This window comes from Microchirus variegatus (assembly GCF_963457635.1).
Source record: "Microchirus variegatus genome assembly, chromosome: 11".
Classification (NCBI taxonomy): domain Eukaryota; kingdom Metazoa; phylum Chordata; class Actinopteri; order Pleuronectiformes; family Soleidae; genus Microchirus; species Microchirus variegatus.
The window spans coordinates 153,338-181,227 of record NC_139812.1 but is presented as its reverse complement, the minus strand read 5'-3'; the positions used below and the strand labels follow the sequence as shown (position 1 = coordinate 181,227).

The following is a 27,890-nucleotide window of genomic DNA, read 5'->3' as shown; positions in this document are numbered from 1 at the left end:
CAGTAAGACACACACACACACTCTCTCTCTCTCTCTCTCTCTCTCACTCTCTCACTCTCTCACTCACACACACACAAACATACACGCAGGGGAGGGACAGACAGAGAGAGAGAGAGAGAGAGAGAGAGAGAGAGAGAGAGAGAGTCATATTCAGCTGTGTTGGATGTCCTGCTCCGCTGTATTTAGACTGTTGCGTCCACTGCTGTCTCACAGTGTGTGTTTTCCTGTCACTGTCTTCTTGTGCAATCCGCGCTGTCTCAGCTCAGCTCGGCTCGGCTCGGGGTCGGGGAACAAGGGTGGACAGAGGCGTTGAGGGTGTGAGTGGAAGCTGTGGAGGAAATGATTCCTTCAGCAGGATGAATCTGAGGAAAGTTGGGACCGTGTTGGTCCTGCTGCTGCTGCTGCTGCTGCTGTGTGTCTCTGCAGAGGTACACACACACACACACACACACACACACACACACACACACACACACACACACACACACACACACACACACACACACACACACACACACACACACACACACACACACACACATATTAAACACACATTCTGCACATAAAGACATAGACTGAAGCTCAAGTTTATTTTGCTTACACTAAGAATGTATGTTACCTGTCAGTGTGATTTATAAAACATAATCAAAACAGGTAAACACATGCACGTGCACAGATCCACTGAGTCATAAACTGTTAATGTATTTAGTAAATAATGACTGATTTCTTATATTATAAGTAGAATAGGTGATAATTGTTATAGCCCTTTTTTTCTTTTTGCAAAATACAAATAGGTTTTATATCACTTTACTCTAAACATTAATACAATATAACACATTAACAATGAACAATATATAGACTATTCTTATTTAAAGTATATCTTTTATATAATATATCAATTACTTTCGATATTTTTGTTTTAATATGATTTATATGTGATTTCCAGGTGAGTCTATGGTCAATAATATGGTGAATTATTTTGATCAAATGAATTCTGATATGACTATTTTCAAAGTAATGAGGTAGTTCTGTTTAAAGCTATACTTACCTTTCTTGCATGTCTCACAGCACTTAGTAAACATTTGAACATGAAAACCTCTGCCTCCCTCTAAGTCTCACCCTCCAGGACTATGGGTATGAGCGAGTTATCAGCAGCCTGGACACAGAGTTGTGAGGTTGTTCCCGCTGCTCTGACTGTGGAGCTTAAAGCCCAATTTATACTCCTGCGTAAAGTGCTCTGCGTAGGTTACTCAGAGTCCTCTGCGTCGACGCAGAGCCTGTCGTAGAGTCTCTGCGTCGTCTCAGGCAGCACGAAATATTTTTTAAGTGTCCGTCACTATGTCAAGGGACAACGGAGATGGCAAGAGCTGTGATTGGTCCACAGGACAGGCTGAGCGAAGCTGCTCTGTGCCGGCTCACAGTGAGCACCGAGCGTCCACAGAGGCGGAGCTGATCACCGCCGACAACGTCGCTGCCAAACTATAAATACGTCATATCTTAACACACACAGCACATGTTTAGACTTTAAATTGCCAATCTCTCGCCTCAAATGATCTTAAAACTGCGTTCAGTAACACAAAAAATATTTATTTCATGTGAGACTGTCTTTCTCTCTCAGACGCCATTACTCACTGTAGCCAAACACACAACAATCTTGCGCAGCGACCCCTACTGATCGGGCTGATCCTCAGTAACTGCAGAGTGATAAGCACGTCAGAGTCTCCAAACACCACAAAAAGTCGGCAGGTTTAGCGACAAAGTCGCCACGTTGGTAACACTGTTCTGTCAGAGATATGTGACAGCGATCTCTCTTTCTTTTAATTAATAAAAAAACCTGTTTGTATCGTAAATGTTCTTTTTGCTATACAAACAACCCTTTGTTATCCATGTTTTTTTTATAGATGTATTCTTTTGTTTGACCTTTGACTGGACAGTGTACGATGTATAGCTCAGTGTATCTGATACAGTCACTGCTGTGTCATAAACATCCACATCTGTTTTAAGTCATAATCTCCACAAAGAAATTCCATTCCTCCAGATATTTCCAAAATAATGTTTTAGTTTTATATGAAAAGCCAGATCATCATTATGGCTATGTAAATAAAATGGATTGCTGTGGATGTTCATTTGTATTGATCCAGGTCGTTGAGCTCTCATACGTAAAAACTTTGGCTTCTTCAGCCATATTTTCACATAGCTGCTTGTATTTTATTTAGTATTCTTAGATTTCGTGTGTGTCTTTTTGTAAGATGTTTCTTCAGGTAAACTCCCGTCCCCTTTAGCTTTTTAGTCTGGTGCAGCAACTCCTGTATGCAGACAGTACTATTGTAGGCTTTGCATCTTTGTTTCTTCCTTGGAATCGTGAGGCATGTGGATATGTTTTCAGGTACAATGTTCATGTCTTTACTCTGGAAAGACTTCATGATGTGTTGCTCCAGAGTCAGTAGCTCTGTGTCATTTAACCTAACAGGCATTATTATTATTATTAACATCATAGTGCCTTCAACAGTTTTCTAACCAAACCTTGTCCTGCAGTGAACTATATTTATTTGGATTGAACTGAATTGACGATCAGAAACAAGCCTGTGCATGTTCACTCATTTCCTTCTTCAACCTCTTGAACTGTCGTGTTGTTCACTGTACGACTTCATCAGCTTTATCAGGACTCTCTCTGTGCTTATAGATTATCTCACTGTCATCACTTTACAATACACACACACACACACACACACACACACACACACACACACACACACACACACGCACGCACACAGGTTTGCATTACATTCATTCATTTGAACAGTCTACTTTAACCATGACCAGTTAATGTCTAACACAAACCTAACCATAATTTAACTTTTCCCTAAAAAATTTAAACCAGTTCCTCAGAAATGAGTGTCTGCCTCATCAGAACCAGGTTTTGGTTTCTATGAGGACTACTGGTCCTGGAGGTCAGAAAAGAGGTCTCTCTCTCTCTCTCTCTCTCTCTCTCTCTCTCTCTCTCTCTCTCTCTCTCTCTCTCTCTCTCCCTCTCTCACTCTGTGTGTGGCTTTGCAAACTTCAGACCAGTAAACTAACTCATAAATCAAGTGTAGATACTTGACCTCACATAGTAAGGTGAATGGAAAGGTCAGGCAAATATAAAAGTGCTGTCAAAGTAAAGTTGTAGAAACCACAGGTTGTGACTTTATCAGTGGGGGATGAGATAGGAATGATTTTTACCTGGTCCTTGTTTTAATGGGCTTTTGATTATTTAAAGTGGACCTAGACCTGGAAGTTCCAATTAACACTGTTTTTTAGTGTGTATCTGCGTCATTACCTTGTTTATGAAGAACTGAAGGTTCTAAACAAACAGTTCAGTCACTGCTGAGAACGCTGTGTTTTATTGTAATCTCAGGCTCAGCGAGATCTCTGAAAAAACCTGGTCCGGTTACGTAAACAGCAGATCTTCCTGCTCCGGGCACTAGTCCGGGCACATCTGGTTGCGTACATTGAACCACAGAAGAAGAATAACGTCCGTTGTGGAGGTGTTTCACGAGCGACAGTGTCTTCTGACTCTGGGTCTGACTCTGGGTCAAAGGTCGTCAAAGGGACTGAGGCGGGGAGTTTTAATAATGAGTTGCAGTGCAACCCGTTCTCTGCGCTTCTGAGAACGGGTGACCCTTGACCTCCATACACGGGTGAATCCAATCATGAGAAAGAGTATTTAAGGAGGTCAATTGTAAATGTTTCTCCTCTTTGCATCTTCTCTGAAGAGTGACAACATGGGAGCCTCAAAACAACTTGCAGCGTGAAAGGAGGGCCATAAGTATCGGAATCTGTATCGCCGATACTGACTGGTATCGGATCGGATCAATACCAACATTTGCAGTATCGCCCTCCCCTAATTCTCGTCGAATATCCCTAGCTTGTTGTGAGTAGTGTGGGTTGTTTTTCTTCCTCTTCATTTCTGGCACTGAGACGTCCAATGCTGTTCTCCACAGCTCAAAGCTCCAAATCACAGTTCTTCTCGACTCCTTATGGCGTTTTTCCATTATACAGTTCATATCAAGCACTATTCAACTGGGTTTGGTGTCTGACACGTCGTTTTCCATGACTTCATTGTAGCCCCTCATCGTGGACAGGGCCGTCATAGCACGACTGTGTGAAACTGCAGTGACACAAACACAAACTTGTTACAGTCAAAGCAGTTGTTTTGGGTGTAAGTGAATCATTAGAATCAGTTATTCAAAAAGATTTGTTCACCCAATCGTTCAGTACTTCCTGTGTGAGAGGAGCAGCAGTCACTGAACTGAAATACCACTGAATGGTTTGTGATTTGGCTCACGATCACTGACCTTCAGCAGTGATGTCTCTAAATACACCAGACTCCTCTGTTAAATATTGACATTTATTTACAAATATTTTCTTGCTAAAAGTTGGAGATTTTAGGATTCTTACGTCTTTTTAACAGATCTGCTGTTTGGCATTTTTTGGTCTGATTCTGGTCGGACGTGAGCTCATGACTCTTCCAGTGACGACACTCTGACCAATCAGTGGATGACAGTCTGTTGATGTCACATTTTAGTATCGGCTCAGCTGAACCTCATCAGAGCAGGTACTAAAAAAGCTTCAGATACCAGAGTCTATCACTGATGGAAAAGCAAAAAAAAAGTAGAGACAAGAAATGCTAGAACTGTATAATGGAAAAGCGCCTTTAGCTTCTCCTTCATACTTTCTAAGGTTTTTTTTTTTCATGTGGGTTGTGTGGGAAAAACTGATTTTAGCCACTCAAAAGCACAAATAATGTACATAATGAAGTTGATACCAACACTAGTCTGGGGCGACAATAGCTCAGTGGTAGAGCGAGTCATCTTTCAAATCATGGGTTGTGGGTTTGATTCCCAGCTCTGGTCTCTACATGCCAATGTGTCCAAGATGTTGCTCCTCACAGGGTGTGAAAGATGAGTGATTGAAAATATGCTGCACACAGATCCACTGCATGAAAGTGAGTGAATGGCTGTGAAGGGTGAATGTCAGAACTGTAGTGTACAGCAGCTTTGAGTGGTTATCAAGACTAGAAAAGAGCGATGTAAATCCAGACCATTTACCTCTGTGACACAAACTTACCAAGTGAGGCAGCAGTAGACCAGTGTAAGATAAAAACTCTGATTTGCTCAGTGAACTTTGGTGTTGTCTCATGCTGGATCGAGGTGCAGGCAGCTTACACTGCACAGGCAGCTTACACTGCACAGGCAGCTTACACTGCACAGGCAGCTTACACTGCACAGGCAGCTTACACTGCACAGGCAGCGTACACTGCACAGTCACTGTCTCTTACAAGCACATTTCACAAAAACCATCCCTTTAGGACACAGCATTATGCATTATGACTTTAATGTCTAGTGCAGGTCTGTGCATGTACAGTGAAGCCTGTAAGACAGTTTAACATGTTCAGCTTTAGGTTCTGCATGAAACAGCCTCACATTTCACTGATTCTAGCACTTACGATATTCAAGGTCACTGGTTGAGTCATTGATCAAGGAGGACTGAGGAAACATTTAAACATGTCCACCTCTCTTTGCTTTGTATTATTAGCAGGTCAAAGTCTACACTTATTTTTATGGATATTATCACTGTAGATAAGTGATAATGACTCAGCACAGGTGAAGCTCTTTCAGGTGGCGCTGATTTAAAGTAACACAATGTAGGATTTGCTCTCGTGTTCCTCTACAACTCATGTGTATGTAGTGCTAACGCCAACAATACCAGTTTACTCTGTCGCAGGACTGATATGGAATTAGAGTTGTGTCAATCAATTGCGTGCCCAATTGTGCTGACCCTGGTATACTCGCACTTCAGGGTCATGTAGTATCTGCTTCACGATGGTGGCGGTACAAGTCTGGTCCTATATGATATATAGTTATACATATATATATATATATATATATAACTGAAATGTCTTATCCAACATTTACAGGGCTGCCCAAACTTTTGCATACCACTGTACTTGGAGACCTACATATAGAATAGATACATATACTGTAAGGGTGTGATCATCATGCACACCTGACTCAGCTTTATGAAAGAAATATTCATTTAAACTTGACCCAGAAGTTACAGCTGACATGAGCAGTTTGCATGATGGCATCATAGTCTTGAGTGTAATGGCCTTTTCAGAAAGAATGTGAAAAAGACACCACTGTGCTCTGGAATACATTAGTATTTATGGATAACATGGAAACAACGGTTCTGCACGTAGCTCAGAAGAAAATGCAGTAGAGCTATGTTGACCTTTGACTGTGGAATGCTGTGACGTACTGCATATCCACACGACCAATAGAAACAAAGGCTGCTCCAAATTCAACCAAGAAATATAAATATGTATGAGCAATAAACCCTTTTTGTTTCTGCATGTGGTCAATATGCTTCTTGGATGAGACCACATGGTCCTTGGTTCAAAGACAAAGAGGACCATAAAAGTCTCCTAAGGTTGTCCATCTTTCACACTTTAAACCACCTCAGTGGTCACTGTTTGGCATGTGACCTCAACATACTTAAGCCAGGTTCCCTCCCTTGTTTTTTCTTCTTCTAATGATTTATGGAAAGCTGTATACTTTTTTCTTCTGAAAAACAAAAATTATTTACATGAATCTAATGTTGTATGATGTAAAATAGCCAAACAGGACACAGGATGTGTCCAGCAACCACATAAAGACAGGGGGAGCAAATGATTCATTAAGTGTAAATGAAAGTGCATAATTGGATCTTTAGATGTATCAATGAATGCACCTTAGAACAATTTAATTAGTAGATTATTAGTACTAAGGATCTTTGGAATTGGTTCAGGAGAATTCTCCAACCCATTCTATTGACTTCTGTTCCTGCAGTGTTTAAATGCGTATGAAAGATGTGTGATAGAAAGTGCTGCATATATAAAAATAAATATAGGATGAAGCAGCTTTGGGCTTGACTAACTCAAACCTCTATAAAAACCTCTATAAATGTTCCATTCATAATTTAAAATGTATAACTTAAAAATAAACTGTTGTATTGAGCTTATTTTATGTTCACACATATGTTATTATTATGTCTAGTTGTTAGTAATGTCCATTGTCCCTAGTATATTCAGATTTGCATGCTACTTAGTCCCAACAAAGCAAAGGAGGATAGTGTTGTCATGGAAACACATTTTCACACAACATTCTGACTGTGTTTCAACAGTTATGTACGACAGCATGTTGTATATTGACAGTATACATAACGTCAGCACAACACGATGATGATTTACTCATCCTAACAGCTAGTGGATCCACTTATTATCTGAAAGACTCTTGAGAGCTTTGCATTATATAATCAAATCAAATCATTGTTTGAAATCTTCTCTGCATTTTGTTTCATGTTGTGGTCTCTTTTCCCCACAGGTCTCTGATGAGAGAATCTTGACTGATGTTACAGGTAAGGGCTACATCACACTCTTTACCTGTAATGTGTGTGTGTGTGTGTGTGTGTGTGTGTGAGAGAGAGAGCTTGTGTGGGAATGATAACCTCTATATCTTTATATTTGCACACTTATTTTGAAGTAATTGCTTGGCAGAAAAGTTGACATGTTCATATGAAATGAAAATGAATGCTAGGAAGGATATTTTGTTATTTGTTGTGGATTCTGTAATATTTTCAGCATAGTGTAAATGTAAATAATATGATCTGTACGGTGGCTGGTGAGTGCAAAACAAAATGACAAAACTTGAAACACTTTTACAAATGTTCAAACAAATGTACATTTTAGAAAACAACATTTCTTCTTGCTGAGGTTATTTTGGGGACCAAAGGAGTTCAAACTTGGGTGAAGATATAAATGAACAGGAAGGCTGATGTGTCACCATTGAGCTTTTCCTATATTTGAATCAACAAAAGTTGAGTCTGCAGGATTTTGGATTGACATGTTTACAGTTGTGATGCCAAAGTATCAGGAAGAACAGAGCAGCACTTTATCCATTTGAGTTGAGGCTTGGCAGCTCATAAGCTTCCTTTCCTGCAGGTGTGAACCCGCTATTCCGTTTGTGTTGAGTTTTCAGAAACTGAGATGCATTTTTTTGAAATGTGTTTAAATGTTTGGGGAAACACTTTAAGCAGGAAGTTGTTGTAAATCAAATATACATTGACATGGTCATAGCACCATTGAAAGGCAAACAGGAAGTAACCTTTGTGTGATAATCCACGCTATAAGCAGAGTGGACACAGGATGTCATGTGAGCTAATTGCACTAATTGTAAAAATGTACTTTAAATCTCCAAGTCTTGATTGAACTGTTATATCACTTGGCCCTCGTGTACTGGCCTCATCTCACATGTCAGTGAAGGGTCAACACTTCTCCTGGAACTGGAAAAGAGATTGAGTTTGAGAGATTTTCATGTTTTCAAATCAGGCTTACGTCTGTGTTTGAACCAGAACAGTTCTAAAGAACTTTTATAGATATAGTTTTCACAGTTGGCAGAACCTTCTCTGCATTTCAGCCACATAACTCTCTTGTTGAAGTTCCATCTGCTTACCAGATGAATGTATCAAGTTTAACACAGAACCAGTTTTTTTACTCACTGGTATTCCATCACCTGAGGGAGAAATCTGAAGCGGTCTGTGAAAACTGCAAGTTAAGCTAAATAAAAGATGTTCACAGTTTAACAGCAATCAGTGAATAATATTCTCTAAAGGGTCATTCTGGAGTAAAGGCTTCATCTGGGACTGAAATGTATCTATGTTATAAAAACATACAAAAAGTTACACAAAATTATAGTGAGCTGAAAAAAACAGAGGCAAATTCCCTGTATGTGCACTCATGCTTGGCCAATAAAGCTGATTCTGATCTGATTCTGAAAAAATCAAATGATACGTTTTTTCGTTTTTTTTACTATGGTGGCCCTGGGGTGCAAAACACAAATATGAATCAAAAAACACAAACACAAATCACAAATGCAAATCAAAAAACACAAATCACAATATACAAATGCAAGGAGCGTCGTTTAGGTCACTTTGCCATCCCACGTTGAGGCTACAGTCCTCACTGCAGGTTCGAATCAAGCAGAAAAAACATTAACTCACAACGAAAACTCAAAACGGAAATGCAAATCAAAAAAGGCAAACACAAACATTAACAGAAGAGGTATGTTTTGTGACTTCTGTTTCGAGTTAATGTTTTTGTGTTGCTTTTGTATTTCTGTTTTTTGATATGCATTTCCCTTTTGCGTTTCCAATGTGAGTTAATGTTTTCTGCATTTGTGTTTCCGTTTTCTGCTCGATGTGGGATTCAAATCTGCAACATGGGACGGCAGCTCTACAAAGTGTGCTAAAAACCACCCCTTGCCTTTGTGTTTTTGATTTGCGTTTGTGTTTTTTGATTTGCGTTTGTGTTTTGCACCTCAGGGCCACCGTAGCTTCTCTTGGTTAGTCAGGCTCTTACCGTTAATAATGCCTGAATACACAGCTTCCAGTCATCTCCAAAGAAGACAGCAGCTTCTGGAACTAGAATCCTATTTTCTGTTATTGAAGTGTCTTCACCAGATCATTAGAAACTTCATGGGATGTATCCATCATAGCTGATTGTGAACCAGGAGCTTGATTGAATGGAGCCTTTTGATACAGGTTCAGAGAGGATGTTATTTTAGTGGTCGTGAATGGTGGTGACTGAGAAACAGGAACTCTTAGCTGAGAAATGTCATGTTCTTTTTTTAGTGGAGGAGGACGGACCCTGTGTTTTTCCTTCATCATCCTGGTTGCTTTCAGCATTAACTTAGTAAGTAAGGAAGTGAAGTTTATTTTTAAAGCACATTTAACCACAGCTCGCACTGACCAAAGTTCTGTACAATAGAATACATAAGTAAATAAAATACACATACAGAACAGTGATTTAAGCTACGATGACATCAATAGACAACCCATAATTACAGACATAACAGGGTAAGACAATTAAAGCACAGGGAAGGCCGATGTAAAAAAGTACGTTTTGGGCCTGGTTTTGAAAAGAGTTATGGAGAGAGCATTTCTGATGTCAAGTTGCTGTTTGTTCCATAGCTGAGGGAAAGCAACAGAAAGGGCTGTGTCCCCTCTTTGGACCATGGGACATGGAGGAGACCTTGGAGGATCTGAGGGACCTGGAGGCTTCATGGGGATGAATCATATCAGCTATGTAGCTGAGGGCCAGGCCATGAAGAGCCTTAACAAACTGTCACAGTGTTTTAAATTGTACCCTTGACTGGACTGGAAGCCCATGCATGGAGACTAGAACAGGTGTAATATGTTCACACATTTTGTGTTGGTGAGCAGCCTAGCTGCTGCATTTTGGACCATCTGAAGTCGTGCCACCAGTGTCATAGGGAGACCAAAGCAGAGGGAGTTACAATAGTCTAGACAGGATGTTATGAAGGCATGAAAGACTTTTTCCAGATCATTGTATGATAGAGCAGACTTGAGTTTGGAGATTATTCTTAATTGATAAAGGCTGGCGCTTACAACATATGATATTTGGTTGTCCAGGTTAAGATGACAGTCTAAAATGACACCCAGGTTATATGCAAGGGATTACAAAGTTCTTTGGTGGAGGTAGGAGTGAAACCAGTTCAGAGCTGTACCCTTAATGACAACTCACTGTTCAAGACGTTCTGTACCATGGTCTGCAGTGTCAAATGCAGCGCTGAGATCTAACAGGACCAAAATGGCATTTTCACCCGAGGGTTAGCAACAGGTTGTTTGTCACCTTTAACAGGTCTGTCTCAGTGCTTTTCAGTTCCTCTAATCTTTCTACTTCTCTTCCCTCCAAATTCATTTTCCTAGCAGTACTTTCTGTTATGAACTGAACTTTCCTCTTTGCATTCTCTGCTTCATTTCTTGTTCTTCTCTGTCAGTGGATAATCTTGTATCCTCTGCTTCAAATCCTCTGATATCATCCTCATACTGATGATCTTTGAAAAGTAAATGGAAATGTGCACTTTTGGGTTTAAATTGTAACTCACTTCAACAATAATATGACCACATATACACATTCAGTCCTAATAAATATCTTATTAAGCCTCCAAAGCTTAACTTGGCTTATTATTATTGGCTTATTGCCTTAAGACAGCAATGTAATTGTCTTTGTGCTAAAACATGTGCTACCTTGCGCTGGCTGACTTCACCGTCTGCTTCCTAAGGGCCTCCACAAATGCAAAGAAGTGTCTGACTGGTGTTCAATGTTTCTTGTCTCTGACATCAAACATTGAACACCTGGGGGGTTTGAAGGTATAGAGGTGCTGAAGAGCGCGGGTGAGGGGTGATATGTGCAGTGGAGTGGGTTCATGTGCTGAATTCTGCTGAAGTGTATGGAGGATGATCAAAAATGTAGGTGAAAAAACACAAGCTATGCCATTTTGTAAAGTTGACATACTGAATAGGTTTTCAAGAGAACAGCCAGAGAACAGCCAGTCAGCACATAACATACAATATGTGCTGTATCTTGTCATTGTAAAAATATGCAATCAAAAAAGAAATAGTCTAACATGTATATCAGCCAACAATAAGTCTGCTTGCATTAAGCTCCATATGGTTCTTTTTTCTTAGATATGAGTGATATGTATCTCTGGTATCAAACGATTGTGTTGCCTGTGTGTTTGTGACTTTGCTATCTATCTTGCTAATGTAATCCTCATTAAATTATAGAAGTAGAGAAGAACTGCCTGACTGTCTCATATCTGTGTCTGCAGCTGCTCTCTCCTGTTCACAAGGCTTTGAAGAGCTGGGATATTATAATGGCTCAGTTTTCCACACGGACTCAGGCTTCCCCTGCATGAAGTGGACAGATTTCCCAGATTACATACGGCAATACCCACAGCGAGGACTGGGAGAGCACAACTTCTGCCGCAACCCAGACGGAGAGGCCAACCCCTGGTGCTTCTTCAGGCAGAGCTCTGGTGCCATCAGCTGGGCTTACTGTGACTGTCATCAGGGTGAGCAGCTCTAAGGTCCAAACAGTGGTATGCAAAAGTTTGAGCACCCCTGTAAATGTTCATGATTTTCCTTTATAAATCATTGGTTGTTTGAATAAGAAACTTCAGTTAAATATATCATATTGGTATATATATATACCAAACTTTTGCATACCACTGTACAATATACATAATATAGGTGCTTTCAGAGTGTTTCTGGCCTGGTTTTGGCTACAAAACAAGTTCAACATACTAAGGGTATTAAATACCTTTTACTTGTTTGGTTTGACTGAACCTAACATTGACCAAAGTGGACCATGACTTGATAACATGAATTATTAAGGGTTGCTGTCAACTTTGTTCTGGCTACAAACTAGTTGATAGAGATTAGCTGGACCTATTAAACACAAGCAAGTTCATAAACATCATGAATTGAATATGGCCAAAACATTCAAGAATCCTGGGGTGCACTTCTGAAGATGTGTCCTGAAATTGAAGATAATACATTTTATTATTTTTTATAAAATATGCAAATTATCTGCAAATAATTTGGATAATTAATTTGGAACAAATCCTTAAAAAACTTACTTCCATACTTGTGGTGAAATTCAACCTGTTCATTTTACTGATTGAACACCAGTGCTTAACATGAGGATAACTGTAACACATGTTTTGTTGCCAAGTGTTTGCTCCTTGTGTTCCTGTTGAGTTTCTCTGCAGTACTTGTAAGTTCTTGACCTTACCATGTAAAGTGCCTTGAGATAAGGCAACATCATACAATTATCTGTTATGACACACATTGTTTCTGGAGTTATTTGCTCTCGGCCAGTGTCTTATGTCTTAATATTATGGGGAGCATCAGTCTCTGATTGGCTTCATAGAATGAACACACTAGTTTTCTCTTCGGGACAACCAGGAACACAACAGCAGAGAGAGGGAGATGGCTGAAGATCAGAATTTTTTTAAATATAAAAATCTACATTTGTGAGATTGGTTAGAGATCTACAGCCTCCTCTTGGCTACAGTGTGTTCTGAGCTGCCAGAAGCAGTCTGAGGTCATTTGACTGCAACAATGACACTGCACATTTATTATTATTTACACTCAGCAGATCTGGGGCCTCATGTACAAAGACTTGCATGGATTTCCTACTAAATCTTGACGTACGCCAAAATCCAGAAACTGTCGTACGCACAAATAAATTCAGATGTGTCAAAGTGTGCGTACACATGGATCCAGCACTGTTCCAGCCTCCAGCCTGTTCCCAACCATGCTGTTAGTCATAATGAATGAATCATGTGTTGAACCAGACCACCTTGCCATGATGTTTGTTAGCTGCATTTGTGCATCACATATGATTTGAACATTGATGGAATGAAAATGTTTCCTATTAACTTAAACAAATTAATCCTGTGACGGCGCTTTTATAGCAATGTGTGTGCAGTCAATAGCTCCGATTACATGAGGGAAACCGGCTCTCACTGAAAATTGCGCTTTATTGTTGGCCTGTTTAACACCATTTTATGGGAGTTTGATGAACCTGGATCACATTCGGATGATTCCATCCCACACAGCTGACATGGCTCGGCTCAGTGTTGACTGACAGACTCCTGACCGAAATCAGCTTATGAGCCAATTATCATCGTTTGCAAATAAATCCTCGTGTTCAGACCTTAAATTTGACGCTGTGGTGAAGACCAGCTTCTTCCAGTGGAGACAGCTGGTAAAAATTAAACCAGTTCTTCAGAGACCGCAATTTGAGACAGTAATCCACACCTCTGTGACCATCTCACCTATTTGAGCTTCACTAGCTGCCTGTCCATTTAAGGATTCCTTTTAAAATTCTTTTATTTGTTTTTAAAGCCTTGAATGGACTTGCCCCTCCTTACCTCTCTGAGCTGCTGCAGCTCTACATGCCCAGCTGATCTCTCCTGGCCTAAAGGCTCAAGCTCAGAAGGGACCGAGTGTTTGCCATTGCAGCTCCAAGACTTTGGAATGGACTGCCGCTGCACATTAGACAGGCCTCTTCTCGATCTCACCTTTTTACTTTGGCTTTTAGCAAAGAAAAAGGTGTTGATTTTATGTGTTTTTATGTGATTGTATTTATTTTTTGTACACATGCTGATATTTTATTTTTTATCTCTATATTTTATTTGAATCTGTTTTACCATTCTGTGCAGCACTTTGGAAACCTTGTGTTTGTTTAAAATTGTGCTATATAAATTCAATAAAAAGTGGATTGGATTGGATTTAGATCTGCTGGAGATCTACTTCAAGATCATTGAAGTAAATATGGATGCTTCCTCGGTATAAGATGATGCACTTGAAATGCATACAGGCTGACGAGGTGGTGACACAAGAAACAGTCTGCAGATAAAAATCCTGCATCAATGGTGCAATAGACAGGTTTTCATGCCTGGTGATATGGCTATACCACAAGCAGTGATCCCAAAATAATTGCTGGATACATGTCCTTCAACCAAATAAAAGAAGAAAGAAGAAAAACAAGTGAATACCATGTGCTTCCTTAATATTCCATATCGTGCACTTGTTGTATGTAAAAAAAGAAAAGAAAAAGAAAACATTTTACCCCCTGTGTTGTCTGCAGGTGCAGTCAGATTGGTGGGAGGGTCATCAATCAACAATGGCCGACTGGAGGTCTACGTGAATGGCCAGTGGGGGGCAGTATGTGACACACACTGGACTGACCGTGATGCCAGTGTCATATGCAGACAGCTTGGACTGAGGTGAGCAGGACAGTTTCACAGAGCTGGGCATGGTCCACAACAAAATTATGGGTGGACTAAGACTTTTACATAGAACGGTCAGTCATTCAACTAACTTCATTAATTAACTTATTTAAATATGAGAAATGTGTATGTGATTAAATGAGTGTGAGTGTGTGTGGGTGTGTGTGTTTGTCCATGCAGTGAGATCGGTACAGCCCTGCACGAATCCTACTTTGGTCCTGGATCATTCTTCCATTATGAGCGTTTGAGTTGCCGTGGTGATGAGAAATCCTTAGTGCTGTGCCAGAGCCAGAAGTTTGTCACCAATGACTGCAACCATGGCAACGAGGCGGGGGTGGTTTGTGCTGAACCTGAAGGTGAGACCAGGTGTTCCCACATCCTCTTTAGCTAATATGGAGACACTCATAAAACAGACGTATCCCATCATAACCAGATCTAACTAGATATTTAGTGAACATGAGTCAATTCCTGTGTTCGATTTCTATTATTTCATTTAAATTGTCCATATACACAGCATTTCTGAGGTTCACCCCACAGATTAGGAGTGAAGTATTGTTTTTAGTGTCTGTGTTTATGTCTGTCTGTTTGTGCTTCCCCACTTGACCCACAGAGGCCGCCAGAGGCTTGTTGCGTGAATGGGGTGAAATCTGCCATCTCTGATTGCCTTGTTTATTTTATATATTATGTGCGTCATGAAGGTACTGCAGCCTCGTGGTGTGGCTGGTTTGCAGCTGACAGTTTTTTTTTTTTTGTTTCTCTTTGTTTATAGAAACATTTTCAACATATTTTTTTCTATCGCACCATTTTCTAAGGCCTCAAGGAGCTAGTAAATGTACATATTTGTATTATGGAAGAGTATCTGGATATTCTGTTCTTCTTACAAGCAAACACATGTCTCAGTCATCCCAGGAGTGGAATAAAACAATATCACACTGATCACTACACACCATGGTTTTTGATTGATGTTGCATTCTCTTGTGTTTCTCAGGCACTGGAATCCCTCTGAGGCTGGTGGGTGGCCTGGAGGACTTTGAGGGTCATGTGGAGGTTTACCACAAAGGCAGGTGGGGAACTATCTGTGGTCACCAATGGGATGACACTGATGCTGAGGTGGTTTGTCGGCAGATGGATCTGGGGTAAGAAATAACTGCTGTGATGCTATTATACAAACAAATATCAGATTCACAGACTCACATCTGTGGCTCCTTCTAATCTGAATCTCTTTCATTTTCTACATTTAAAGTGAATATAAAATGTCTACAAATGTGAGTAGTATTCCTGAAAATGTGTTTTTAATTCTCATTTCCTAGTCCAAGCTATTCCAAACCATAAAAGTGTGAGTGTGAGAGTCATTGGCTGTTTGTTTCTATGTGTCCATGCAATGGACTGGCGACCTGTCCAGGGTGTGACCCGCCTTTCACCCTATGTCAGCTGGGATTGGACCAGTGGCCCCATGACCCTCATGTCGAGGATAAAGCAGTAGATGAATTATAGTAATGCAGCGGATAAGACATGACACCCCTACAGCACTAAAATAAAAGAACAGACAAAACTATGCAGCAGGACTACAAAACTAAAATGTGCAATAATGATAGGAGAATGCCTGGCAGTAGCACACACAGACATTAATGTGCTTCTCATTAATTGTTGTTTGTTTGTCCTGAATAACAGGGGAGTGGCTAAAGCTTGGTCATTGCCTCACCAAGGATTTGGTCCAATCTTGCTAAATGAGGTCCAGTGCACAGGAAATGAACTGTCTCTGGACGAGTGTCCTCATAACAACTGGGAACCACAAAACTGTGACCACAAGGAAGTGGCAGCTGTTTCCTGCAACCCATACACAGGTCAGAGGCTGTGGAGGAAACACATCACATGCTAAAACAAGACAGATTAATCATATTTTTTTGTCTGCATTACCAATAAAAGAGAAACAGCAGTGCAGCAGTACATGTGTATGCTGTAAATCTTTACATGATGATTTACACTAACGTAACAAAATACTATATATACTTTATATATACAAATATTTACTGTAAACTGTTTGTTTTTCGGATTAATCACAACCTGTTTATAACAATAATTGTTATAGTCACAATTATTGTGACTATGGCTGGAATAAGTTTTGCTGCCCTTCTCCACGTTCTTCTGTTACTGTTCTGTGAACAGCTGATGGTGACGAGACAGACCTGTGGTCTCCATTGGAGTTAAGCCTTGTTTACACATGTGAACACCATTTGACTGTCTCTGTGCTCTCGGACAGAAGAGTCACACAAATGTGTGTACAAGCAGACCTACTGGACCAGCCTCCCTGCTGAGAAAACAGCTTAGGCTGGTCAGGCTGGTCAGCCAGCTTGACCAGCCTGACCTGAGATGTTGCTAAGATTATATTTACAATTATTGACTTTTGGTCAATTTCTTGTTTGTTTCACTAATTTGAAAAGCTTGTGGACATAGTCGCGGATGTTTTTATGTAAAAACATAGACATAGAACATTTAGTTTTTACATATAGTTCAGATAGTTTAGGTTCATTATCTACACTGACATTATCTTACGCTGGTGTTACCGTTAACCAGTCTGAGACCTAAACACCTGCTCTCACTGATTACCTGTCAGTAGGAACACAAGGACTCCTGCTTAAATCCATGATAGCTCTGTTGTCTCCCTCCACCGAAGTCCATAGAGATAATCAGTGACTTTACGTCACAGATTAGCAGCTTTAAGACAGTCGCTCCATGAATGAAACACACGTCAGGTACGTCAGGAACCAGGACCTGCACTTTAATCCAATGAAAGTCCACAACAATAGCTTTCTATGGTCTTTTTTTTGTGGTCCTATATTTTTTATGTAGTACAATAACCGTTTTATTCGTTTAATCAGTTTTACATATTTACTGAGTTCTCCTTTATCACAAATGAGAAGAAATGCTAAGAGCAACATTTAAACAGCGTTGTTCTGCACATCCTGACCATGTACTGTATGTTCTTGTGTTGCAGAAGGTGCAGTGAGGCTGGTGGGATCATTAAAGCACTGGGAGGGTCGTGTGGAGATTTACCACCAGGGACAATGGGGAACTGTATGTGATGACAACTGGACGGAGCTCAACACCCAGGTAGTGTGTCGACAGCTGGGCTTCAGGTCAGTACATCATCATGAGTCATTGCAGCTCGCTAATGTTGCTACTGTATGTTTGTCGGACCACATGCAAACCCCCCCAATCAATTTCATGCAGCCAGCCTCTTAATATCAAGTTATAATTAGTTATTTTTTGTATGTTTTTTAATTTAAAAAAAAGTTTGCTTTTCTTGACTAAATCAGACAGTGTGCATTTCAGACATCATTTTTTAAAGGTGCATTATGTAATGAATCATACAATCCTCCTAATATGTCACAGAGACTCAGGAATAATGTTCATATAACAAACTGAACTCACCAACAACAACAGTACAGACAAAATATTTGCATTCAAAAAAAATATTTTGCAGACTGCAAATCATGTTTATGTTTTGAAATCACGTTTTGGCATGTGGTGCCACCTACCGCCGTCTACCAATCAGTCAGTAGAGTCTCAGCTGCTGAGAAACCATGTTGCCAGTTACATAAGAAAAGGTATTTAGAATTTGAATGTAGTAACCGTTTTTGGCCACATTCTTACATATGGCACCTTTAATTATATGTTTCTTTTTACATACAGAACTACACATATAATTATATGATTTCAAAGAGACTCATGTCTCTCAAGCGTCAACCAGGTCATCTTAAAATAAAGGCTCAGCATGGATGACTGACATCCTGTATGCAACAAGAAGATTTATTAACATCAAAACAACAAAATCCACCTGAAAATGTCCCAAGAAACTCAGACATTCACATTTGTCATGAGAGAGCTAGAGAGAGAGGGAGAGAGAGAGGGAGAGAGGGAGAGAGAGAGGGAGAGAGAGAGGGAGAGAGGGAGAGAGAGAGGGAGAGAGGGAGAGGGTGTTTAGTGTTTATTTTACCACTTACTTTTCACTCGTTGGCGATGTGGAGGAACTCTGAGCAGGTCTCAGCAATTAGTCGCGCATCTGTTTTTTTGACAGTCAAAGCAAAGGATCGCAACGTCAAGTCATTGTCAATAAATTGTGCCGTGACACCCAGGTAGTTGTCATATTGAAAAAAAACTTTTGTTTTATCTATGGTTCTGTCGCTCAGCTTCTTAAAATGAAACCTTCCGCCCAACAATCCCTCAGCTCTCTCCATCTTCAGCTACTATCTCAGTCTCTCTTTCTGACTGACTGCAGGAATGTGACTGTTTTGCATGGTTAATGTCAGAGGTCAGCGCACACCTGAAGTAAACAAACTTGTGTTAACTGCGTTAAATGATTTTAATGATGTTAACTTTAACAGTCCTAATTTATATTGTAAACAATTTATCGTTCCATATCAAAACAAATTTATTTTAAAAATATGTCAAATATCACCATAAATATTATTCTTTTGTCTTTTTCTCAAAAATTGGGACTATTTTCACTTGACCGCCCCCTACTGACCAAACTAGACACTCATTTGAGTTTGAAACACCAGCCCTAAACCCTGACATGTAACCATACTTAAGTAATACTTAGTATCTCAGTCCTGGATGCAGCTGTGTCTATGGTCTGGATGACCTTTCCATCCAAATCGTCTGAATCTATTGGATTTAGAGAAGAACAAAGATTTGGATGAAACCATTCACATTTTTAACTCTTTTGGGTTTCATAACTTACATAACAAAACTAAATATCAGAGGCCATTAACGGATCAAATCATTGATTTCCTTCTTGCATGACTAACAATGATCACGGTCAGAATGTAGATCAAATTATTAATCACAAGTATGTTCCATTCAAATCAGAACTGAGAATTTGGAACTGGGAGTGACATCAACCCAGAGTTGACTGCGTTCCAGAGAGAAGTCAGAAAAAAACATTTACCCAAACATATCACATTTATTGTTAGCTTTTCTAATCAATAACAATGCTCTCCCTGTTTTTTTGTGTTCACACAGAGTAGAAACATTTCCATGTATGACAGTTACATCTGGCCCTTTTAGGGTAACCATTATGCTGATGTGGTGATATGCAGCCCTGTGCTTGTGTGTGTGTGCAGGAGTCAGGCTGATGTGTCCCCTGACATTGTGTATGAAGAAGGCCGTGGGCTAATCCTGCTGGATGATGTGAGGTGTCAGGGATCAGAGTCCACTCTACTGTCCTGCTCTCATTCCAAATGGGGAGACCATGACTGCTCCCACAGTGAGGATGTGGTAGTTCGCTGTGAGAGAGGACGACACGCAAGTGAAATATCAGCATCAGGTGGAAAATACACACTAACTGACCTCATTCACACTCAGCACTAAGTCGTTACAGGTGGAAAGATACAATCAAAGTAAAAAGGACTACTTTGATGAAATTGTACTTAGGTATAAGTGCAATCTACTCAAGTAAAAGTAATACGTAGTTCATTTATAACATACTAACATACAGCTTTAATTTAAAGGTTTGTATTTATACAGAACTTTTCTTGTCTTGATGACCACTCAAAGCTGCTTTAGTTCTATGCTATTCACACCCATTCATTCACACATTCATACTGTTTATATACAGTACTAGTGCAGTAACTGTAGGAAGTATGTAGCATGCTAAGACCACTACAACGTCTGAAGCTAAATCTGTGATTAACATGCCAATGTCTGCAACTCCATAAAACACCTACTTTTCATAAGGTACAGGCTGAAGTAATCACCCGCGCTTCAAAGTCTTTTTCTGAGAGTGCGTTTACATTTAGTTACATTTATTCTGTCTTATCTGGCCCTTTGAGGGCAACCATTATGCTGACACTTGTGTTGCATATTTCCCCAATGCATCTCAGGATATGACAACACATCATTAATCATTAACAATCCACTGATGGAACTGTGTTTGTGTTTTTTGTGTGTTTTTTCAGGCCCTCTGGTGCGTTTGGTTGGTGGAGAAAGCAGAAAGGAGGGGAGAGTGGAGGTTTTCATCAATAACCAGTGGGGAAGTGTGTGTGATGATGGCTGGAATGATGTCAGTGCAGCTGTGGTTTGCAAACAGCTCGGGTTCACGTTAGTATGAATACATTCAATACATTCCAAAAACAGCCCAATTATAAGACATATTCTTAAATTGATTTAAATGATCTTGTTTTCACAAAAATAATCTGTTGGCTTTAGCTGTACCTTTATTTTACCACTAAAGCTTCCCTTTGTTTGTGAGAGTGTAATTGACACAAACTTACCAAACAAGGCAGCAATAGATCAGCAGCTTGTCTTCCCACAAAATAAAACTGCAGATTTTGTGAGTGAGAGGGCGAGTGGGATATCTTTGAATTACTTATCCAAACGTCAAACTTAATCGTGCCTGTAGCAAGAAACCTGTAGAGAGATATGTGAATAACAGACAGACACACATGCACACACACACACACACACACACACACACACACACACACACACACACACACACACACACACACACACACACACACACACACACACACACACACACACACACACACACACACACACACACACACACACACAGACAGACATACGTTGCTGGAATTTATAGATAGATTATTATTATTACTATTATTATTATTGCCTTCATAACCCTGCACATAGCTGTACAATAATGGAATATTTGTCTGTTCTATTTGTTATTTTAATTGTTTTAATGAACAAAAACAATAGGAAGAAAAAGAGTCTTCTGTGGAGCTGAAGGAAGAATCCATGTAACTTGTCAGGACTCAGTGCTTTGTAGAATTTTAAGCGTCCTGCACATTGAAATCTGATGATTTTCAGCGTCCTTCCTTGACTTTAACACCCACAGAATGAGAGACTAAACAAACACAAACACATGGAGGAAAAGACTAAACAAACAGTCCATACACAAACGTTCTGTTCCTGATTGAAAAAGTGTCTGTGACAGCAAATGTATTCTTAAATCGTATACACTTAAACTGGTGTAGATTTTGAGTCTTTGAGTGTAAGGACTAACATCTGTCTGTGCTTGTGTCTCCAGCAGCCAAGTTTTCAGTGAGAGTGAGTCTGTCGCTCTTATGCTGGTTCTCAGTGCAGTGGGATCTCACTCTATCAGAACCTCATATAACTGCATTTAAAAAAAATTTAACTTCAGATTAGATCATTTTTTATCTCCCTGCCAATATGGGGGCCAGGTAACTGCCAGGGTGCCCGGGGCCTAAAGCTGCCCAGGGCCTAAAGCTGCCCCTGCACCCGAGGAACACTGAGCCACAAAAAGTTAAATGCTGGTTGTCAAAGATACAACTGCAATGGTTTCCAAGAATGGGTTAAGGTAAATGAATGGTAAAGTGAAAGGAGGCAGTAATGCAACATTTCAGATGCCAACTGCTGGAAAACACAAAAGAAGAAGAACAGATATTTCCACAGCAGAAATGGAGTCAGTGGGAAACAGAACCTGAGTTCAAATCAAACACCTGAGATCAGTTATGTAATAGAAAATGCCATCCAGGGAGATCTGACATTTTACTTTGGTGGAAATGATTAGTTTCTAACGCTTTTGACCTCACTTTATTCAAGTTATTTAAAATAAGATATGAATAAAATGAAATTACATTTGAATGAAACTAGGACCCAATAGAGCAATGTTTTGAAACTGGAGGCCTGTGGGTCTGAGTGTCATCTCCAGAATAGAATGTTCAGACAAGTATGAATTCAACTTGGAGTTTTGTACTGTCTGTGTACTAACCCATACTGTACAGGCAAATACATGATTTGGTGTATATTTACAGAACAAAAGGAAACACATTTTAACAGAGCTGTATGATGTCCTCTCAGTGACACAGCTAAAGCTCGATCCATGGCGTACTTTGGCGAGGGTCGTGGTCCGATCCACCTGGACAACGTTCGCTGCTCTGGGAAGGAGACGTCATTAGATCAGTGTGCAACAGTTGGTCAGGACGGACACGACTGTCGCCACAGTGAGGACGCTGGTGTCATCTGTGACTACACTCTGGACCCTGTGGGAGACAGTGCCATGTGGACACACACCTGTGGCATGAGACTCAATAATCAACGTCGTCGTCGACGGATTATAGGAGGAGATAAGGCACTGAGGTAAACATACACGATCAAACATCGATTATTACATGTTTTTTTGCTAAATGTGGCAAGAAGTTGCTGTTTATTTTAGCATGTGCAACTTTACAATCGGCGCCTCATAATGTCCAGTTCAATGCTACATAACACACTGTGGTTTTCTTGTTGACGATGCAAATGTTGTTGACAAAACTCATGGGGAACGCAAAATATTTCCAGAGCGGTGAATTCAGGACAGCTGTGCTTTTTATGTGTGTCATTCCAGAGGCCAGTGGCCGTGGCAGGTTTCTCTGTGGCTGAAGTCTCAGTCTAAAGGAAATCATCCTCTGTGTGGAGCCTCACTCATCAACGCCTGCTGGGTTGTCACTGCTGCCCACTGCTTCAAGAGGTAGGAGGCAGCTCCTGCAGCTCCCTCTGCTGGTTGCAGTGGAAACAGAAACACTGCACAAAAAAAACACCTGTTCATTTGGGGAATGGCAATATAAGCTTACTTTGATATCACAATATTTCATTTTAATGCAAAGTGGTATAAGAAATGTCTTTAAGTGTCTTTATGGAGAACAGTGGCAGACATTTGATGGAAATAATCCCATTTAAAAACAGTTCATTTCTTTCCCTGGTCGTAACACTTATCATGTATTAAATGATGAACATTTATGAGGAAAATCATTTCCAATATTTGACCTTCAGATTTGGCAGAGACCCATCACACTATGTATTACGCCTGGGGGACTACCACACTGAGGAGCAGGATGACTTTGAACGTACCTTGTCCCCTGAACGCATCGTCATCCACAGGAAGTATCACAATCAGAACTGGGAGTATGACATCGCCCTTCTGAGGCTCAAGGGTACAGAGGGCAACTGTGTGGCATTCAACCCTCACACTGGTGCAGTGTGTCTGCCAGAGTCAGGCAACAAGTGGGAGAAGAGACCTGCTGCCTGTGTTATCACTGGCTGGGGCATCACAGGTGACTGTGTGTGTGTGTGTGTGTGTGTGTGTGTGTGTGCGCGCGTGTGCGTGTGTGTGTGTGTGTGTGTGTGTGTGTGTGTCAGTCTTGAGACTTTTAATAAACAAACGACAATTCTGACTGCAAGGTCCCAAATTTAAAACTACGACAAACAACACATACAAAAACACGACTAGTGCACGTGCACTAGTCTAAAAGACTAGACTAGACAAGACTGTTCATGCTCGGAAACCATCAAACCTGACTGAACTGGAGATGTTTGTAAAGAAGAATGGTCCAAAATACCTTCAAGCAGAATCCAGACTCTAATTGGAAGCTATAGGAAGAGTTTAGAGGCTGTTATTTCTGCAAAAGGAGGATGCACAAAATGTTTCTTTTGTGGTGCCTAAACTTATGCACATGCCTACTTTTGTTTAAATAATTCATAGATATATCACAAATTAATAATATAACTATAACAATTCATCATATAAACGTTATTTCACTTCTCAAATATCACTGTGTTTGTCTGTGACAAACCTATGATATATTTAACTGAAATGTCTTTTTCAAACAACCAATGATTTATAAAGTAAAATCATGAACATTTACAGGGGTGCACAAACTTTTGCATAACACTGTAAGTGCTGCTCTTGCACCCAGGTTGTGTGTGTTTGTGTTCACTACTGGTGTGTAATTAGAATGGGTTTACATTACTGCACGTAAATGTGTAACACTTATGCAAAAGAATTTACTAATCATCAAGTAAGTGATTAAGTCATTATTTAATGTGAATGAAACCTTTATAAATACAATGAAAGAGTCAATGCTCCTGACATTCACATTTACTCAAAACAACAACCAAAGTACCAGTTATATCATGAAAACAGAAAAAACTGTATGTCAATGTAAAATAAGACGAACATAATATAGAAAAAATAATATACAATTTTATAAAAAAATATAATAATCTTATAATAATAAAAATAAAACCATATTGCACAGTTAATATTGCTACAGGCTGCCACTCTGGAGGAGTCAGCATGCATCTTCTTTTGTTCTTATCATTAGTGCTCTGGCTTAGATAAAAAAAGAATAGAATAGGAAATGAATAGATGTCATGTCTTTAAAAATCGACCCTAACCTGCTCAGTGAAAAAGGTTAGGTATTCAGCATCACCTGCTTCTTTCTTTCTAATTAAAATGTAATGTGAGACTCAAAAAATGCACAATAGCATCGTTAATTATAAATAAATAATATTTAATTATATTATTGAAATAATCAATTTTTTTTAAATTTAGTCTCAGCATAAATCTGAATTGTGAAAATACAATTTATTCAGTAAGAACATGTACACGTGTTTTAAATTTGTAGCTGTGGAACAACCAACTGTTGTTTAATTTAGTTCAAATGTATGAGATTGTATTGGTTTACGTTGGTTTTAAGTTTACATTTTAATCACATTGGATTTATTGATAATTTTATATAAATGATATTCTCCATTGTTTTATTGATGAAAAGCTTTGCATCATCAAAATCAAAATGTAATATCTTTTAAATGCAACTGAAATGCATAGATCTAAAGATTAGGCCCAAATATTTCTATTAACATACAAATCACTCTTGTTTTTCCTCCGTCAGACTCAGAGTACTCTCGGACTCTGCTCCAGGCCTGGGTTCCCCTTCTTCCATCTTGGAAGTGCAAGAAACGATACGCTCATCGCTTCACAAGCCGCATGCTGTGTGCCGGGAGCCTGTCGGAGCGCCACCGTGTGGACAGTTGCCAGGGGGACAGCGGGGGTCCGCTGGTTTGCCAGGGGGAGGACGGCCGTTGGGTGCTGACAGGTATCATCTCCTGGGGTCACGGCTGTGGAAACCCCTCTTTCCCTGGGGTGTACACTCGTGTTAGCAGGTTCCTCAGATGGATTGACAAAGTCATCAACAAGCCTTTCACCAGCTAATGATGGAGAGTAACAGTATTATTTAATGAACTCAGGACTTGTAGCAGATATAGTGGAAAAGGTTCAGCCTGTTGGTCGGTGGCCATGTTGTTCCTACTGAACTTCTATGTTGAGCTCCTCAGATAATGTGCCTCTGCTCCAGTATCACTTCCAAAGACATGTTACTAACATTGCTTCATATTCTCACTAAAATAATATTCAGAAATGGTGTCAAATCACTAGGGGTGTCACGATCTCAATTACAAATACATTATTATTCGAAACCTCACACTCTTGACCTACGAAAGCAAAGGTGGAATCGAGGATTTAACCACGACTTCAGTGTGATTTCCTTCAGGTTGTGGTTGTAGCCATTTTAGCACGACTACACACCCCGCTAACCCAGAGCAACATGTGGGCTGACTTCCATCAGGAACACCATGCAGGTAAAACAAGTCTACACCATCTAAAATGTCTTAAAATTGATCTACCATGTTACCTCGCCATTAGATAGCCTGTTTTGTCAAGAAACTGAACTTTGTGTAGCTTTGTAAACAGCTCTTTAGAGCACTGTACGCAGGAGTAAAGTAATTGTTCTCTTCAAATTTTCTCAAACTTAACAGTGATAAAACAGAATTTATTTTTATTGGCACTAAATCAACTCTTTCCAAAACAGTTTCTCAATTCCTAACAATACAGTAACTCTTCAGTTTCTGCCTCCCCTCAGGTTAAGAGTTGGGGTTTCATCGTCAACAATACTCATCATCATTCCGATCTCATATCAATAATAGGAGTCAGTCTGTGTACTTCCATCCCGTTCCCTCAGATCCTCCTCCGAACAGGGCTTTCAGCTGCTCGGGTCTGCAGCTCTGGAAATCATGATCAACTGACCTCTGTTATATTAACTCTTCAACTCTTCAAATCACAACTCAAAACTCACCTGTTTAAAGAAGCATACAACTTTTTTTTTTCATTCATTTTCATTTTCTCATTTTCTTTGTACATTGGTTTATATATATTTTATTGTAATGTCCTATGATCTTAATGTACAGTGTGCTTGGGTATTTAAAAGGTGTGTTTTAAATAAAATGTATTGTTATTATTTTTATTCCACATGGACACAGAAGTGACTGCGCTACCACTTCTCTGTGTGAGATATTGCTATTTAAACTGTAAATCTTATTTATTACTTTGAATACTTTATCTCATGCTTTTTGTTCTTGGTTGGACGATGGAATTTTAATTTTTTTTATTTTAATTTATCTGGAAAAAAAATCATCAGTGTTGACATTCCATTATGAGGCCACAGAAATGAAATTATTATGGCTGGATCATTTATTAAAAGTCTATGAAGTTTGTGTCTCAGCCTGAGGACACAAGACATTTGTAGAAATAAATCTATAAATGATAATACGAGCAGATTTCAAAAACAAAGAGTTATTAACTATTTATTGAGGAGGTAAGAAATGAACGTGTGGAGGATTGGATGCTTTTTCTGTACAATAAACAAATGTATTTCAATGTGTATTTAATGCAAACCCTAACATTGTCTTGTGGGCCAGTGCTTTAAAAAATAAATTAAGAATACAGAACATAAATTGACTGACATATTTATGCATCCAAGAATCTGAAGCCACCACAGGAATAGGTGCACTTTCTCTCAGAGGAATTCATAATAAGATACAATCAAAAATGCTAACACACATTTTGAAGCTTTAGATGCATAATCTCATTTTTTGTTTGAAAAATAAATTCATAAGATCATCTGCAGTCCTGGCATGGGAGGACGGTACGCAAGAATCCCCAAATGTAAATGGATTTAACATAACAAACATAAAAATACTTTAAAAAAGTAAAAAAGTGCAATAATCAAAAATCTTAAAAACCAAAGTTAAAAGGCTGAGGAGCCTCTTCCTCTCTGTCACTCTCTGACTCTGTCTCACTTTGTGAATCTGCATCAGTCTCCTCCTCTTCATCCCTCACATCCTCTTCTCCTTCACTTCTTCATCTTCTTCTGCTTTGAGCCTCCTGGTCTCTACAGTTCACTACCTTCTCCTTCATTTCCCTCCCTCTGCAGGCGCCGTAGGTCGCTGGGGAAATCTGAGAGAAGAATCCAGCACACGTCCAGAGTCACAGCTGACGTTTACCTGGTCCTTTCTTTTCCAGTCCAGTTTTATTTTACTTACTGAGAAAATGATCATAAT

The 27,890-nt window shown here is 39.7% G+C and overlaps 1 protein-coding gene across 1 annotated transcript; it reads left to right on the top strand.

The window, feature by feature from the left end:
• Positions 1-215: 215 nt before the first annotated feature.
• On the top strand, positions 216-27,170 carry LOC310933775 (neurotrypsin). Its single transcript, XM_083897345.1, has 14 exons — positions 216-428; positions 7,404-7,437; positions 11,712-11,954; positions 14,540-14,678; positions 14,862-15,037; positions 15,670-15,817; positions 16,353-16,525; positions 17,677-17,818; positions 19,808-20,010; positions 20,642-20,783; positions 22,536-22,814; positions 23,062-23,184; positions 23,487-23,767; positions 25,388-27,170. The coding sequence occupies exons 1-14, from the start codon at positions 357-359 to the stop codon at positions 25,705-25,707; spliced, it is 2,475 nt and encodes an 824-aa protein (XP_083753471.1). The 5' UTR covers positions 216-356; the 3' UTR covers positions 25,708-27,170.
• The last annotated feature ends 720 nt before the right edge of the window (positions 27,171-27,890 follow it).

Coding starts and splice junctions, on each gene's coding strand:
- LOC310933775 (XM_083897345.1), top strand. CDS start 357: ATGAATCTGAGGAAAGTTGGGACCGTGTTGGTCCTGCTGCTGCTGCTG. Junction 429..7,403: donor TGCTGTGTGTCTCTGCAGAG/GTACACACACAC, acceptor TTTTCCCCACAG/GTCTCTGATGAGAGAATCTT. Junction 16,526..17,676: donor TTCCTGCAACCCATACACAG/GTCAGAGGCTGT, acceptor CTTGTGTTGCAG/AAGGTGCAGTGAGGCTGGTG.